At 34.3% G+C, this 15514-nt stretch overlaps 1 protein-coding gene across 1 annotated transcript in view; it reads left to right on the forward strand.

Annotated features, from left to right (window-relative positions):
* ATP6V1H (ATPase H+ transporting V1 subunit H) overlaps positions 1–15514 on the forward strand; it is a 104521-nt gene that overhangs the window by 58979 nt on the left and 30028 nt on the right. Inside the window, exons 10-12 of the mRNA XM_044666303.1 lie at positions 2554–2732; positions 8457–8582; positions 10958–11059. Coding sequence (XP_044522238.1) covers positions 2554–2732; positions 8457–8582; positions 10958–11059 — 407 coding nt within the window. The remainder of the gene's footprint in view (positions 1–2553; positions 2733–8456; positions 8583–10957; positions 11060–15514) is intronic.

Raw genomic sequence — 15514 nt, forward strand, 5'->3', positions numbered from 1 at the left:
CACTATAGTTTCTTATTTTTTTTTTTTGAACATTATTCAAGTATGCAGTATTTAGTTTTGTTTTGGACTAGGTTTGTTGGGAATGGGTTGTCTTCTTCTGTTCTGGCAGCCATCTTAAGCAGAGATCCCTTTCATTGACTTTTAAGGTGCTCTGTAATTTGACTATAGTCTAACTTTACAATTTTTATTTCCCTAGATCAAGCTTTATGCTTTAAGGCCTCTCTTCTTTACACATGCCATTCTCCATGTCATATTCTTTATTCTGTGCTTATCCTTATTGACTTCTCTATTGACTGACACTGCTGACTATACCTTCTGAAATATTTTTCTTATCTGAGCATATGTTATCCTGCATCATGTATTTCTCTTCATATACTTTCTCTAAGTTCTTTTCCTTTTTTATCTATCTTATCTCTCCTTATGGTTTTTTTTTTCCATCTTACTAATTACTCCATAAGTAAAAGCTTGTGAAGGAAGCAAATCTCTCTTCATGGGTAAAAATTTAGTAGCATTTCTGTGTTATTAGGGAGTATTAGAAAAGGGTATCAGATTTGAACTTAGAAGACATTGGATGGGGTTTTAGCTCCAGTACTAGAGTAAATGACTTTCCCTGAACCTCTGTTTTCTCACCTGTTAAATGGGGATTTATTAAACAAACCTTGTAAATATTTGTAATACTCAGCTTATCCGGTTCCTCAAAGCATTTTGCAAGTCAGCATGCTATATAAATGTGTTAAATATGATTATTCATCATTTAAGAAATTCCTATTCATGATGTGGAGGTTTTTGAAAGCCAGTGGAGTATGTTCTACCCCACCAGTGATATCTGTTTTAGGACTGCTATTGCTGAGTAAGGAGATTCTCATTACTATTTGGTTTGGTTAGTAGGTGGTGAGTTCCTTGGTTGTGACAACTCATGAAACAAAAAATAAGCAAATGGTCTTTGTTTTATACAGCCCACTCTTTTACAGGGTTAGGAAAGAGACTTTGAAAAAATTAACAGTTTTTAGATAATCTATCAGCATTAGTTTAATTGTCATATGATAAACATTGGTGATATAGATGCTTGATAATGGGGCTAATCTTTTTACTGTCTTAAGGGATTTTAAGTGCAATAGGCAAGTAGCCTTTGGAAAAAAAATTGGCCTCTTTTTTTTAAGGTATTGGCAAATATTTGGGATGTGAAATATGTGATGTTAACTGGTTCCCCAGATGGCCTAATGTCATCTGGCCTTTTGGGTAGGCACTGAGTTCCCAAAACCATTGAGGCAGACAGCTGTAAATCTTTACCATAGCTTTTAATGTCTTGAGTGACAGTGTCCCCCAGAGTCTACAACATAGGTGGTGCTCTTTTTATAAAATCTGGCTTTTATATACAAATGTTTTCTTTCCTATTTGAAACAATTCAGAACTAAAATATTTCATGCATTCATTGATACGGTTTTATTTCCTTTTTATTAATTTAAGAAACCATCACATTTCCTCTAAACAAAGTTTTTTTCTTATTTGCATGGCCTTCATTAGATCTCTTCTTTTGGGTTACTGGCTTTTGTTTAGAGAGGCTCTACAAACCTGTATATATATATACAACATTAATATTATTTAAGAATTTGGGAATTTGCAGTGCATTGTCAACAGGCAGCAATGCTTATTAGTATTTGCTATTGGTTATTTTGTTAAAATTTTGGAAAGCATTTTGAGGAGTCATTTCGCCTGAATCAGTTATCAAATGCTTATAATCAAATGCTAAATTGTAATATGTGAAGACTGTCAAATAAATGCTCTAGTAAGCCTTTAAATTTTTTTTTTTATATCTGGTGAGATATTTTTATATCCGGAGAGAAAGGAGAGAGATTTTAGATGAAAGGTAGCACACATTCATAATTATAGAAATGAAAATACCTTATATAGGTGAGGGATACTATGGGGATTGGCATAATTAGAGTAGATTTAGTAGTAGTTGTAGTTAGGATATAGTGAAAGATAGGAATTGAACCAGTATTTGTGAAAGGCCTTAAGTACCAAGCCTAGAAAAGTTGGCCTTTATGCTGTGCTAGGGAGTCATTTAAGGGTTTTGAGCAGAGGAATGACATAATGAAAAGAATCTTAAGATTAATCTGGTGTCATTGAGCAGTTGAATCAATGACATTAGTTCAAGGTTTATTTTAAATAATCCAATTATGAAATGATAAGAGTCCCCAACTAAAATAGTGGAAAAGAAAGCATGAGCCTAAGAGGGTCTGCCTAATTATTAAATAAAATTAGTGATGTGACCTTTCCTTAAGGTTACAACTCTGTAGTAATTCTGACTAGATAGTTCGGACTCAGGTAGTTATGGTTGGGTATTTCATATTTTTTTCTTAGTTATAATGTGGGATATAAATTATTTTGCCTTGTTTTTGTAAATTTGTTCCTCAGATTCACCAATCAGCTAGCTTGTAGATATGTTCATTTAAAAAGGTTTATGTAAGTGCCATGTAGTTATTTTCTCTTCCATACATTGCATTCCTCATATTTTAAGTCTGATTTGAAATTTACATTTTTCTAATTTAGAACCTTTTAGAAAAATCAACTGAAAAGGAGACTCGCCAAGAATATGCCCTGGCTATGATTCAGTGCAAAGTTCTGAAGCAGTTGGAGAACTTGGATCAGCAAAAGTATGATGATGAAGATATCAGTGAAGATATAAAATTTCTTTTAAACAAACTTGGTGAAAGTGTTCAGGATCTTAGGTATGTTGTAGAATGACTTAATTTGAGTAACTTTATTTTAAGGTTTTGAGTGTGCACATAGGAAAGCATATATTTTAGGCAAATTGGGAACATTGATATTAAATAATTATATTATTTATATTATATCATAATATAATAATGTATTATATTATTTAGAATATTTAGAATTAGACAAAAACTCACCTTTTTCCTCTCCCACTTCCCAATTATAGTTTGACAGGCATGTTAAAAATTAATGCTGTGGTGGGTTACAAAACTAAGAGTCTCCCTGGTCTCCTGGAGATTTTAATTTGGTAGGGGAAGGTGTGGGAATAAGACAGACATGTAGATATAATACTTAGCAGTATGTGATAGAGGCATTATGAAGATAGAAAAACAAAATGTATATAATATGCCAAGAGGTAGAGATTATTTTGACTAAATGTTGGGAGGGAGTCAAGGTTCAAGATTTTGAAATGTTTTATGGAGCAGATATTGTTTTAATTAGGAATTTATTTATCAGGTGAAGATATCTTATGAATAGGTAAGCAAAAGCATGAAGCTTAGGGACAAAGACAATGTTTTCAGGATTTCAAGACAAAGTGATTTAATTTAACTGTAACAAAAGCTGTGTGGTTGTTTAAGATAATATTAGAAAGGTGTGTGGTACCATATTTTGCGTGACATTGAATAGCAGGCAAAAGAGTTTGAACTACCATGAATTTTTGAAGAGGAACATTCCTGGATATGTGTTTAGAGAATATTTTAGTCTGGCAGTGACATACGTAGGATGGAGCCAAAAGGCAAAAGATTAGGTATGGCATAGCCTATGAGGAGCTATTGAAATCTTGGTAATCGAGGGACCATATTAGGGGCCAGTAGTGATGGAAATAGAGAAGAGGCAGTAGATGTAGAGGTAAAAAGTATGTAGTATTTGAAATACTAATGTGTGGAGATGTCCTTTAGTCAGCTTGATTTTCAGGGCTGGTGATAGAGATTGGACAATTAGTTGCTAAAATGATCTTGAAGCTGAAGGAGTAATTGTGATTATTAGGGAAGAGAGAGTATAGGTAAAAGCAGGTAACTTGAGGGAAGTACTTTAAAAATATATAATGTAGTTCTTCTAAAATGAATTGAAGAAACACTTTTTTTTGGATATTTTTCATTTGTGAATAAATGCTCATTTGTAGAGAAGCATAATCTAGCTATACTTGCCAGCCTCCCCTCCTCTCTTAGACAGTTCTTATCTGAAAAATATTACTAACACATAGTGGTGAATAGATTACTGCTATGGATTTCAAAGCTTTATTTTGTTGGGTTGGTTAAAAATAAAAAGTTGCTGTGTCACTTTTTTTCTTTAAAGTTCAGAAGTAGTTCATAAAAGTTATGTAATGATAAATGAACTAGTTTTCTGAAAGGGTAACAATAAGCCTTCTGATCAACCTGGATAATAAATCCTGACCCACTTAATTGGGCTTGGAAAGAGGATAATACATAATCTCAACCCTTTGTGATCACATGAAAAATAAAAATAATCCTTTATCACTGAGTTAGTCAAAAACATTATTTTTTTATAAAAATTCTTTTAATAAATGAACTTAAAAATCATCAATATCTATCTGTCTATCACAACTCACTAATTTACCTCCCAGCCTCAACCATAGAGAAGCCTTCTGTTCTAACAAATACATATGGTCAGACACAATATAGCCATACTTTGACCACATCTAGAAATATTTTTACCCTATTAGAATTGGGACATTTGCTTATCTCTAGGCTTCTGAAATGTTTCTATTTTTGACAGTTCTTTGAGGATGGTGGGTTCTGGTTTCATGATGAAAAATTAAAAAAAAAAAGTTTTTCCCTAGCATTTTTGATTCTTGGATTTAGCTATGCGGATAGTTTTTTGGACTAGAAAGTTAGAACTTACTTATGTGCTCTAGCTCTCCTGTTCTCTCTTAACCACATGTCTTCTACCTTTTTCAGTAAAAAAAAATTGGTTCCTTTTAATTAATACAGAAATAAGAGACATTTGAATAGTTTGGCAATGCCTCTATATATCTTTTATTAGTTTCCTTTCTCTTACTGATTTCTCCTTGTAATAAATTTTTTATAAAAGCACTTTTTATTTGCTCTTGCTTTTCACAAGTCTGTGCTCATTTATGTCCTTCCTGACACTCTTTAAGGACCCATTCCACTCATCCATTCTTCTTTGGTTATGTGACCCTTGTAGGGATTATTTTCTCAGTCAGGCTGCTTCTGTATCAGCAGCTGGACAGCGTTTTCCCTGGAGGAGGATTTGGGGGGGGGGGGTCAGTAGGCAGACACTGAGAGAATTCTTAACAGACAACAGGCCAAGATCACTATTTCCTTGATGATATATAACTCAGTAGCTTCCTGATGTAATATGAGCTATGCTGATCTGACTGCAGATAATATCTATGATTTTGAGTTGATTGGGAATTAATCACAGGCAGGAGTTGGTAATTAGGTTATGAAACCCCTTACAGCCAGGGAATCAATCCCAAATGTCAAGCTTGATAGTGAGAATCTTCTTGAAGATGATGGACTAGGCTAGTAAACAGATTTCAAATAACAGGTAACTAATTTACTCAATTGATATAGGAATATCTTGATGGATTAGAGATTGAGGAAAAATGGGTGATGACAGAGATTTTAAGGTTAAACGAAAACACTAATTGATAGATATGTAGGCAGTTTGCCTTGGGAAAAAGCCTCAGACGGAATTCTGCCACTCTGGCTGGTTTTGCAGCCTTGGCCTAGTTCAACTGCTGGATGTCAAAGCTGGCTAAATTTGACTGATAATAAATAACATGTTTCTTCTGAGATGAATTTGTTGATGATATTGTTGATGATGATGATAAACTATACTGCAAATAGCAGGATATGACAGTAGACCTAAGTAGCTGGATCCTAATGTAGATCAGCTAACACAAGTCTTTGGTGAAGCTTCTGGGTTCAAATGGAGAATTTTTCCCTTTCCACCCTTTCCACCCACCTAACTCACAACTGAATCAGTTTACTTGGGGTGGCCTCCTATTTATAGGGGTACTCCAATGGTCTTTCCACTGTCTCATGCCTACTCTGAGATTCTAAAATCTGAACCCCCATCTTGCTGCAGTTTGCACAAGATAGCTACTTGCAAAACTATTTACACCCTGCTTACATATTTTATATTTGTTCTTCAAAAATCAGTCTTGTATAACATTCATCCTTTTAGTGGCTCCCCATTTCCATCATTTGGATTGCCTCACAAAAATTTAATTTTTACTATGTTTTCATTCCTTTCAGAAGCCCTTGACCATGGGATTACAACTCCTTAAAACATTAAACTTTTGAAATCTGCTTACGAATTTTGGAGGCATATTTTTATGTTCAGAGTTTCTCTTCTTATGTCTCATAAACTTTTATATAAATTGTTATTCCATAAGTTCCAGTTGCTTCCACCTCCAATAGCCATTTCTTTCTCATCCTCGATGGTGTTCAAGATGGCTTTCAATGCATCTACTATCTATGAAGATATCAGATTATGGGATAGATAAGCTATGAATTTATCTGCTACTTTGTATTGAGCAGAAGAGACTTCAACTAGTTGTTTGGATAGTTAAGAAATTCTTTTGTTAACTACTTTTATCTTCTATCTAGCTATTTTCCTGCTTATTTCACACAGCTATATTTCTGGTGCATGGTAAGCACTTAAATGTTTATTGACTAACTTTTCCTCACCTTTAATTTTCAACCAAATGTTCTGTACTGTGATTTCTCCATCATGTTTTCATGAATTTAAAAGTCATTTGTGCTTAACATAATAGGACTACTTCACCTTCTCTTCAGTCAGATTTCATTGAATCATCAAATTTCATTTAGGTCTAGTCTTCTAATTCAAACTATAGTAAGAATCCCTTCAACAACATCTCTAAGAAGTTATATAACCTCTACTGGACCTCCAGAGATGAGGGAATTCCTTTACTATCAGCACAACTCATTTCCACTTTTATCCAGTGCTAATCCTAAGGAAATTTTCCTTATACCAAACTGAAATCTGCCTCTGGAATTTCTTTCCTTTTTTCCTAGTTCTGCTTTTAGTCTGCTGGTTTCTTACAAAACTTTCTTATATCCTCTTACAAAGGACAAGCTTTCAAATACTTGAAAGTACCTCATTTTGTTCTTTTTAAATGACAAAGGTATATTTTTCCCTTTAGTATATTCTAGTTGTGAATTCTTTTGCATCAAATCTCACTTAAACCTGTGAAGTTCTATATATAAATCTCTACCTCTTCGTGGCATATAATCTCTTCTTAAAATATTTTTATTTTTATTTTTTCCAATTACCACATAATAACACATTTCTACACAAATTTTCCTAAGTTATATGATTGAACTTATTTCCTTCTCTCCCTTCCCTGGCATACAATTCATTCTGGGTTTTACATGTAATATCATGTAAAACATATTTCCATAGTATTCATTTTCATGAGTAATCTTATAAAACTGAAACCCTAAAACATAAGCCCAAATAAACAAGTGAAAAATTGTATCCTTTCATCAGTATTCTGACTCCAACAGTTCTTTCTCTGGAGGTGGATAGCATTCTTTGTCCCAAGTCCCTCAGAATTGTCTTGGATCATTGTATTATGGATAATAGCTAATAGTGAATAGTCTGCCACAGTTGATCGTTCTGTAATATTGCTCTTACTGTGTGCAGTGTTTCCCTGGTTCTGCTTATTTCACTCTGCATCAGTCCATAAAAGTCTTTCCAGCTCTCAAATCAACCTGTTCATCATTCCTTACAGCACAATAGTATTCCAACATCATCATATACCCAAGGGTAGTGAAAGTGAACCTATGGCACATGTGCCAAAAATGGAATGTAGAGCCCTCTCTGTGGGCACACCTGCAGTCACCTACCAGAGTTCTTCACTAGGAAACCAGAGGGACTTGGGATGGAGCTGTTCCCTTCCCACTCTCCATGTGCCTGAGGACATTCCTCACTTCCCCTGCTCATCTGCCCAGCAGCCTAATGGAAGCACTTACTCCCTCTTCTGTCTGGGGCAAGGGGAGGAGTTGAGGCAGGGGTGGGGTGGGATAGGGTGTGGCATTTCATCTCTAAAAGGTTTTCCATCATTGCCCTAGTGGTATGTAATCTTGAATGGTAAATTTAAACATAGGTATGGATTTTAAATGTCATCCACTTCATACAAAGCATTTTAGCTTGATTTTAATATTGCATATTTATGATTAGGCATTGTGTGACAGTAAAAGTAGCAGCAGATTTAGGGCCAGCAAATGAGGTCTTATGCCAGCTCCTTTTATGATATCTTTGACTTTTACATAAATCACTTTCTTTGGGCCTCAGTTTTCCCATCTGTAAATGTATAGATGACCTGAGCTCCCTTTCAGCTCTAACTCTCTGAGCTTCTTCTTTCTTCTTTCTTCCAGTTTTATTATCCCATGACTTCATATATTGATTTATGACTGGTGCCATACTAGCTTAAGAGTAAATTTTATTTAAATAATAAATTTAAATTTAAATAAAAGATGGTGTGAAGATGTTATAAAATTTCAATATTGGTACTAATTTCCTTATTTTCAATATAATCACTTCATTTGAAGTTCAGAAATTTGTTTTTGTGATAATGGGGTAATGGGAAAGCCTTTTGGCTAAAGGTTTGAATTATTTAAAAACTTTACTTTTTAACTTTTTTTAAAAAATATTTTTTATAGCTCATTTGATGAATACAGTTCAGAACTCAAGTCAGGAAGGCTGGAATGGAGCCCTGTTCACAAATCAGAGAAATTTTGGAGGGAGAATGCTATAAGATTAAATGAAAAGAACTACGAGCTGTTGAAGTAAGTTCTTATCTATTTAAATTTTTTTTGAACTTGAATTATACTTTGTGTATAGTTTATTTAGATTGAAATGAGTCTGAATTTCTTTAAAAGGTTTAAGTCAGCAAGCACTTATTCCTACTATATTAAAGGCACTGGAAATATAAATACAAAACTAAGACAATCTGCCCTCCAGGTGCTTACATTCTGTTGGGGTAGAGGACTTGGCATGGGCACAGATAAATACAGGATATGTGTAAAGTATATGTCACCGTTGGCTACAGGTTCATGACTCTAAGTTCATTTTGGGATGACCTTGATTAATGTATTTGTAATAGCACTTAATGGCACCTTTTAAAATGTTGCACATTTATTTATTTTAAATATTTAAAAATTATTTATTATGAATATAGTTGCAAAATAAATATGCAGCAAGGAATTCATGATAAATCTAGACCTGACCAAAATATATACCTAATACTAAGAAAAACATTTATTACAAAATCCTTTTATATAAGATAAAGCTATTCTATACCTTCATTTTGTGTTGAGTAAGAATTAAACTTAAAAATAGCTCTATTTTATACCTTGTTAACTTGAAGGAAAGTAATAGGGCAGAATCTATGTTCTCTTGTGATATTTCTATTTTAAAACAAGAAAAGGTTTATGTTTGTGACCTTGTTCATAAAGTTATTGTGAGAAAACATTTTTTGTAAACCTTAAAGAATTATAGAAATGCAAGGAGATTATGGTAGTAGTCATTTCTCTAAGTTCACAAGTCTGATAAAGGATGCTGATAAATAAAGTTGTGAACAGGCTAAACTGAAGTTTGTATTTATTATAATAAAGATTTCTAAAACCCTCAATATGATAAAACATGTCAATAAATATCATGCAGCATTTTCCTATAGGGTATGTATTATGAATTCAGGATATAAAGAAAGGTAGTTTCTATAGATGCAACATTTATTTCTTATACATACATGCGTACATAAATAGAAGGGCTAGTGGCAATAAAACATTTCTTAAGTTTTGCATCATTTTTTCATGTACATTTAAATGGAGATACACAAAACTAGAAAGTAGTCCTCTTGAGGTTATTTATCTTGTTTCGTCTTTATGCCCCCAACTTCTTCTGCGGGGCCATGTAGATAGTATGTACTTAAATGCTGATTGAATGAAGAAATATTTTCTGACATTTGAATTAGTTATATTATTAGTCTTTTTAAAAGTTATTTATGCTGTACACAATTTTATTATGGTATTATGTTATTGTCCTATTATGTTTAATTTCAAGTGTATTTTAAAAAAAGATTATTTATGAACATTTTGGAAAGTAGTTTTGTATGTTGATTGTTTGTTCCAGAACTATCAGAAATGCTCTGTTCATATGCCTCAGATACTTACTAACTATGACAGTGCAGCTCAGTTTCCTCATATGAAAAAAACAAATGTAATAGTCCTACTTTATAAGTGGTTGTGAGAATAAAATAATATAATGAATGTTAAAGGCTTTGTATATACCTTTGCTGTTTTTTTTTGCATAATCAAAAATAATAATAATTTTAAAGGAACTCTAGCTCTTGATTTATGATGAGCCTATGAGGCAGTATATAGTATAGAGATCAGTCTTTTCTAATTAATATTATATGATTGTGAAGTATAGAATTTCTAACTCAGGTGATTCAAAGATCAATCGAAAGACCTGTGGTGTGTGAGCATAATTAGAGGGGCAGCATATTGGCAACAATGAGATAAACAAGGTGAAAACATCACTGAGACTTGTATGATCAGAAGAAGAGATAGTTGAGACTTTTAGTAAGAATGATAAATGACAGCTTGAATGTTACACTTTTAAAAAATGAAATATTAAAAGACCTCAAGGAAGGATTCTCATGCATTAACTACTAGAAGAATAATGAAAAAGAAATTCTTAATATGAAAGGAATTGTTGATAATACATGCCAGACTTGACTCAAGCTTGTTTGGTCAATTGAAATTGGAATTGAAGCAAAATGAAGCTTTCTTAGGCATAGCATGGAAAAAATATTTAGCAAAGACACCTTATTTATTCACTTTGGCTCAGCTTTCTTGCCTCTATGTTGGCCATCTCAATTCATTGGTAAGGCTTCCATATAAAGTTTGGGGAGAGACTTTGATGCCAATTGTACCAGCTGAGAAGGCGTAGATAGATTTGCTTTTTGTATAGGTAAAGAATTTATATGGATTCAATGTAATGGATCCATTTAAGGAGAAGTATTGGTAAGAATCTCTGTTGATATATTGAGAGTCAGCAGGAAAATGATACCAATCCAAATGAAATTTTCTTTTTTTACTACATACATAAAAATATTTTTAAAAAGCCCCACTAAAATATATTTAAATTTTTATTTCAGGATCTTGACAAAGCTTCTGGAGGTGTCAGATGATCCGCAGGTCTTAGCTGTTGCTGCACATGATGTAGGAGAATATGTAAGACATTACCCACGAGGCAAACGGTAAGAGGCTTTTTAACATTTGAAAAATGACCAACATCAATATTTTTATTTTACTATTGTAATGTAGTCTCTCTTATTTATTTAAAAATACTTTTTCTAACTATTACAAAGGGCCATTTGTATTCAATTTTACTTATGGCTGACTCTTTCAATTGAACAAATATTGAGTTCCTTCTCTGTGCAAAGCACTGTGCTTTTAGGAATTTGTAATGATTGAAATTCTCAAGAGGCAGTATTTCTTAATTTTTAAATAATTTATTAATTAACCAGTCAAAATATCCTAACCTTATAAGTTGATTCTCTCCATAATCCAAAAGAGCAAAACAGAGTAAACTCCTCTCATGCAAGTCTATTTATACTCCTTGTGAACTTACCACTCAGGCCTTCCCTGGATATTTTAAGATATCTCTTATTGGTAAATAGTGATGGAGAACAGAGAAACAGAGACCTCAGCTTCTTTCTCATTACTTCATCATGACAAAGGATGCTTTTTTTTTTTTTTTTTTCTGGAACCCGGAAAAAGCTAACACATTCAGCTATGTGGCCACATCACTGTACTTTTAAGTGAGTCCAACATGACAGCTACAGTCTACTGACTTCCTTCCTTAAAAGAGTTCTTGTTTACAGATAGATAAAAAAGCAGGTTTTCAGCCTTCTTCTAACAAAATCCCGCCCCTTGAGATGCTTTGTGGCCTGAGAGTAAATTATTTTAGCTTGAAATTTTAACTTGAAAAGCTTGGCTGACTTTTGAAACGCAAGGTTTAAGAAAGAATTAAAGAAAAAAAATCATATAGAAATGATTACAATTCAATATTAATTTTCCTCAAATTGAAAATTCAAAACTGGAGATCAACACAGTCTCTTCTGTGAAGGAGCTTGTAGTCTAATAGAGGGGAAGAGATATGGTGGTCTTATAGTAGGGTGGAATCTGTAGCAATTTCTGCCTTTTCTCATATCTTAGTGTCCTTGATCTCTTTGCAGCATTTGATGCTATTGGGTATTCTGATTTCTTGAACTTCCCAGTATTGTGTGTTCTTTTTCTCTCTGTGACCACTTCTTTGTTAGTTTCCTTTGGTTACTGAAATTCTGCTTCCTTTCTTAAGTAGACTTTCTAGTTCAAGATGGCAAGAATAGGTATAGCATAGATATTTATAAAAGACATTAGAAATAAATGAAATTATTTGTATGCAAAAGGCATCCTTTTTTTAGGGTGATCGGTGAATTGTTTGTTTTAGGGTTTATATTTCAGAGAAGGTTCTGTCTCTTAAAATTAGGGAAGTCTTCATGGAGAACAGAGAAGTTTCCAGTGGCAATTTGAATAGCTTAGTAAGTTGATTCTAGGAGACCATTTAAGTTATGGAAAATAGTTAGAGTGAGGGGGATAATCACATATTTGGGACAGAGTAATCAAAGGAGGACAGAGAGTGAGTGACTAAAAAAAATTATGTTGTTATACCGAACTTGAGAGGCTGAAGAGACCTTTGATGCAATAGAATGCAACTATAAGTTGATGGGAGGAAGTATGTTATTGTTAAAGTGGAGTTAAATTCCATTTTACAGTTAAACTGTTTTAATAGTAGCTTTTATTATGGGTCTGTTGTGGGAGAGTCAGTTATGTGGTGGAAGAGGGAATCCTGGTTCTTGTTTAAAGAAGTGAAGCTGAGACCTGTTCATCTGAAAGCATGAACGTGGTTATTCAAGGATGTTACAGATGGTGTGGCCACAGTGATGGAAATAGTCCAGAATGGTGGACTGATCCTTACATTGATGGAAAGGCCACAGCCAGGACTGAATTGCAGCAGCCCCCACAGAAATTCAGGATGTGAGATTTATTGATGGTCTGGGGGAATTCTCTGCCTTTCCTCTGATTATTATTCTTCTGGGAGTTTCATGGCTATTCTAGGCTGAAAATCACATAAGGGGTTGAGAAAAGGGGCACAAAAAGAGGAAGGGAGCATGCGTAGGACTTGGGAAATTTTCCCTAATCAAAGATCTTCCCTTAATTGCAAATATTCCCAGTGCATATGTGGTGGTCCCTTTTGAGGTTGCTCAGGTGTTATTCCCTCCTAGTCTGGTGTGAGCTCTTATCGGTTGGGAGTCATCATCTGTACACCTTTAAGAAAGCTCAGGTGTCCTTCCCCCCTTTTTCAGGTTTGGAATGCCAAGCAAGCACTTATCAGGTGGGTGGAAGGCCCAGGGAAAGCACAACGTTGGAATCTACACTTTTATTTGGCAATATCTGCTAACTAGTAAAAAGCTAGGATCTTAAAGCACCATTTAAAGCACCCTTTCTCATTCTTTCCTACTGCACAACCCTATCAGGAATATATGTATATTAGTGGCAAGCAATCTTGAAAGGGGTCAACCCTGAAAACTGTTAAACGTGCTCATCTGTTCTTCCCCAGTAGTGTATGACACTTTCCAACCTGAGAGGCATATCTTCCATACACCCTCCATCCCCACTTTATTACTGTCCGTGAGGTTTTCTTGGCAGAGATTCTGGAATGGTTTGGCATTACCATCTCTAGTGGGTCAACTTTTATCAGAACTCTTCACTATCCATCTTGGGTAACCTTGAATTGCATTGCTAAGTTTCATTGAGCCAAGCAAACCCCTTCCCCTCAAGGCATTGATCCAATAAGGAACCCTTTTAGCTAGCTTCTCCCATATCAATCATGCCATTTCTAATCCTTGTTGCTGTCATCTATTGACCTCCAGGTTATATTTTTTCTGCATTACTAAGTTCTGTATTTGGATCACTGATTTCCTGCCTGTCCCTGCCTCATCCCGTGTCCTTGGGTACCTAAATATTCATGGTGGTTACTTGCACTCTTCAAAAAACTAATTTACTCCCAGTTAAATACTTTCTTTGCTCTAATAACCTCTGTTTTCACCAGACCTCACATGCCTTCCCATTCCCACTTCTTCATATATTGAACTTCATTATCATCTCAGATTATTCCTTCTCCAGGATGATGACTCACGAAAATTGTGCTCTCTCAGAAACCTAATGTTTCACTTTTTCTGCTGCCACATTTTTCTTATACCTTTTTTTATTTTGCCTTTAACTTGATCTCCAAGTCCTTAATCCTTCCCTCTTTTCACTTTCTTCCCTTCTAAGTCCAGATCCTATAGGTGATCAGTTCACTAGGGTGCTATTGGTAGTATCTTTGCATTCAATCTTGAATTCCTTGTCTTTTTGTTCTTCTACTGTTCACACTGTATCAATCAGTCCCTAATCCAGTCAGCACTTATTAAGAACTCACTATATTCAAGGCAATAAAGCTCAGTGCCAGGCACTATAGACAAAAGACCAAAGACAAATAAAACAAACCCTGCTTACTTGAGCTTGTTTCCACCAATCTACTTTTGAAAATCACTGAACTGGGGACTGAGTATATTATAGGTACCTGTGATCTAATTTCATCCGGGGCCTCAACAATGCAAGACATTTCTTTTTTTAATTATTATTATGATTAACACCCTCTCAAATTTTCTAATGTGAATTTTTAAAACTTTCCTAAGTCCTCAACTATGCCTCTACTCCCCTTTCTCCCAGAAGATATTAACATCCTGCTTTCCTGAGAGGATAATAACGAGAGCTAACTTTTATATCTCACTTTAAAGTTTACAAAGTACTTTTCAAATATTATCTCATTTGATTTGATTCTCACAATCATCCTGTGAGGCAGGAGTTATTGTTATACTCGTTTTACAGATGAGAAAATGAGGCTGAAAGAGGTTAAGAAACTTGCCCAGGTAGTGAATATTTTACTTAGGATTCAAACTTAGTTTGTCTTTACTCCAGATCTACTCTATCTAACTTCCTTGCTTGAAACTATCATTAACTTACTCATCTCTTCTCCCCTATTGATTAAAACCTCTCTCTATCACCCATCTTTTTTTTCACAAGTCTTAGAGGGGGAAAAATGGCCTTTTTTCCCCAAGGTCAGTACCTCTAATTGTGTCCCCATCTTCCATCTCAGTCTGGGGCTTGTCCTATTCACCATTCTCCTTTCTCATTCATCTTTATTCTATTTGTATTTATTGGTTTCTTTTGCCTATAAATAATCTCACATCTCCCTTTCTTTAAATATCTTCATCTGATGTCCAAGCTCTGACTTCAAGCTCTTGTCTATATTTTCTATCTCATGTCACAACTATACTCCTAGAAATAGTATTTTATATTTCTTTCTACTTCCTTACCACTCATTCACTTACTCCTTGCAATCTGACTTCACAACCCATATCTCTTATAAAATTGCTTTCTCAAAGATCATCACATGAATACTTAATTGTCATCTATCTTCATCTTTATAGCATTTGGCACTATTGACTAACCCTTCATCTGATTACTTTCTTTTCTCATCTCTTTTGACTGTGCTCTTTTCTTGGGTTCCCTATACATCTTACCACTCTTACTTTGTTTTTTTAGATCATTTTTTTCCTACCTGC

Source organism: Gracilinanus agilis, chromosome 1 (assembly GCF_016433145.1).
Source record: "Gracilinanus agilis isolate LMUSP501 chromosome 1, AgileGrace, whole genome shotgun sequence".
Lineage (NCBI taxonomy): Eukaryota > Metazoa > Chordata > Mammalia > Didelphimorphia > Didelphidae > Gracilinanus > Gracilinanus agilis.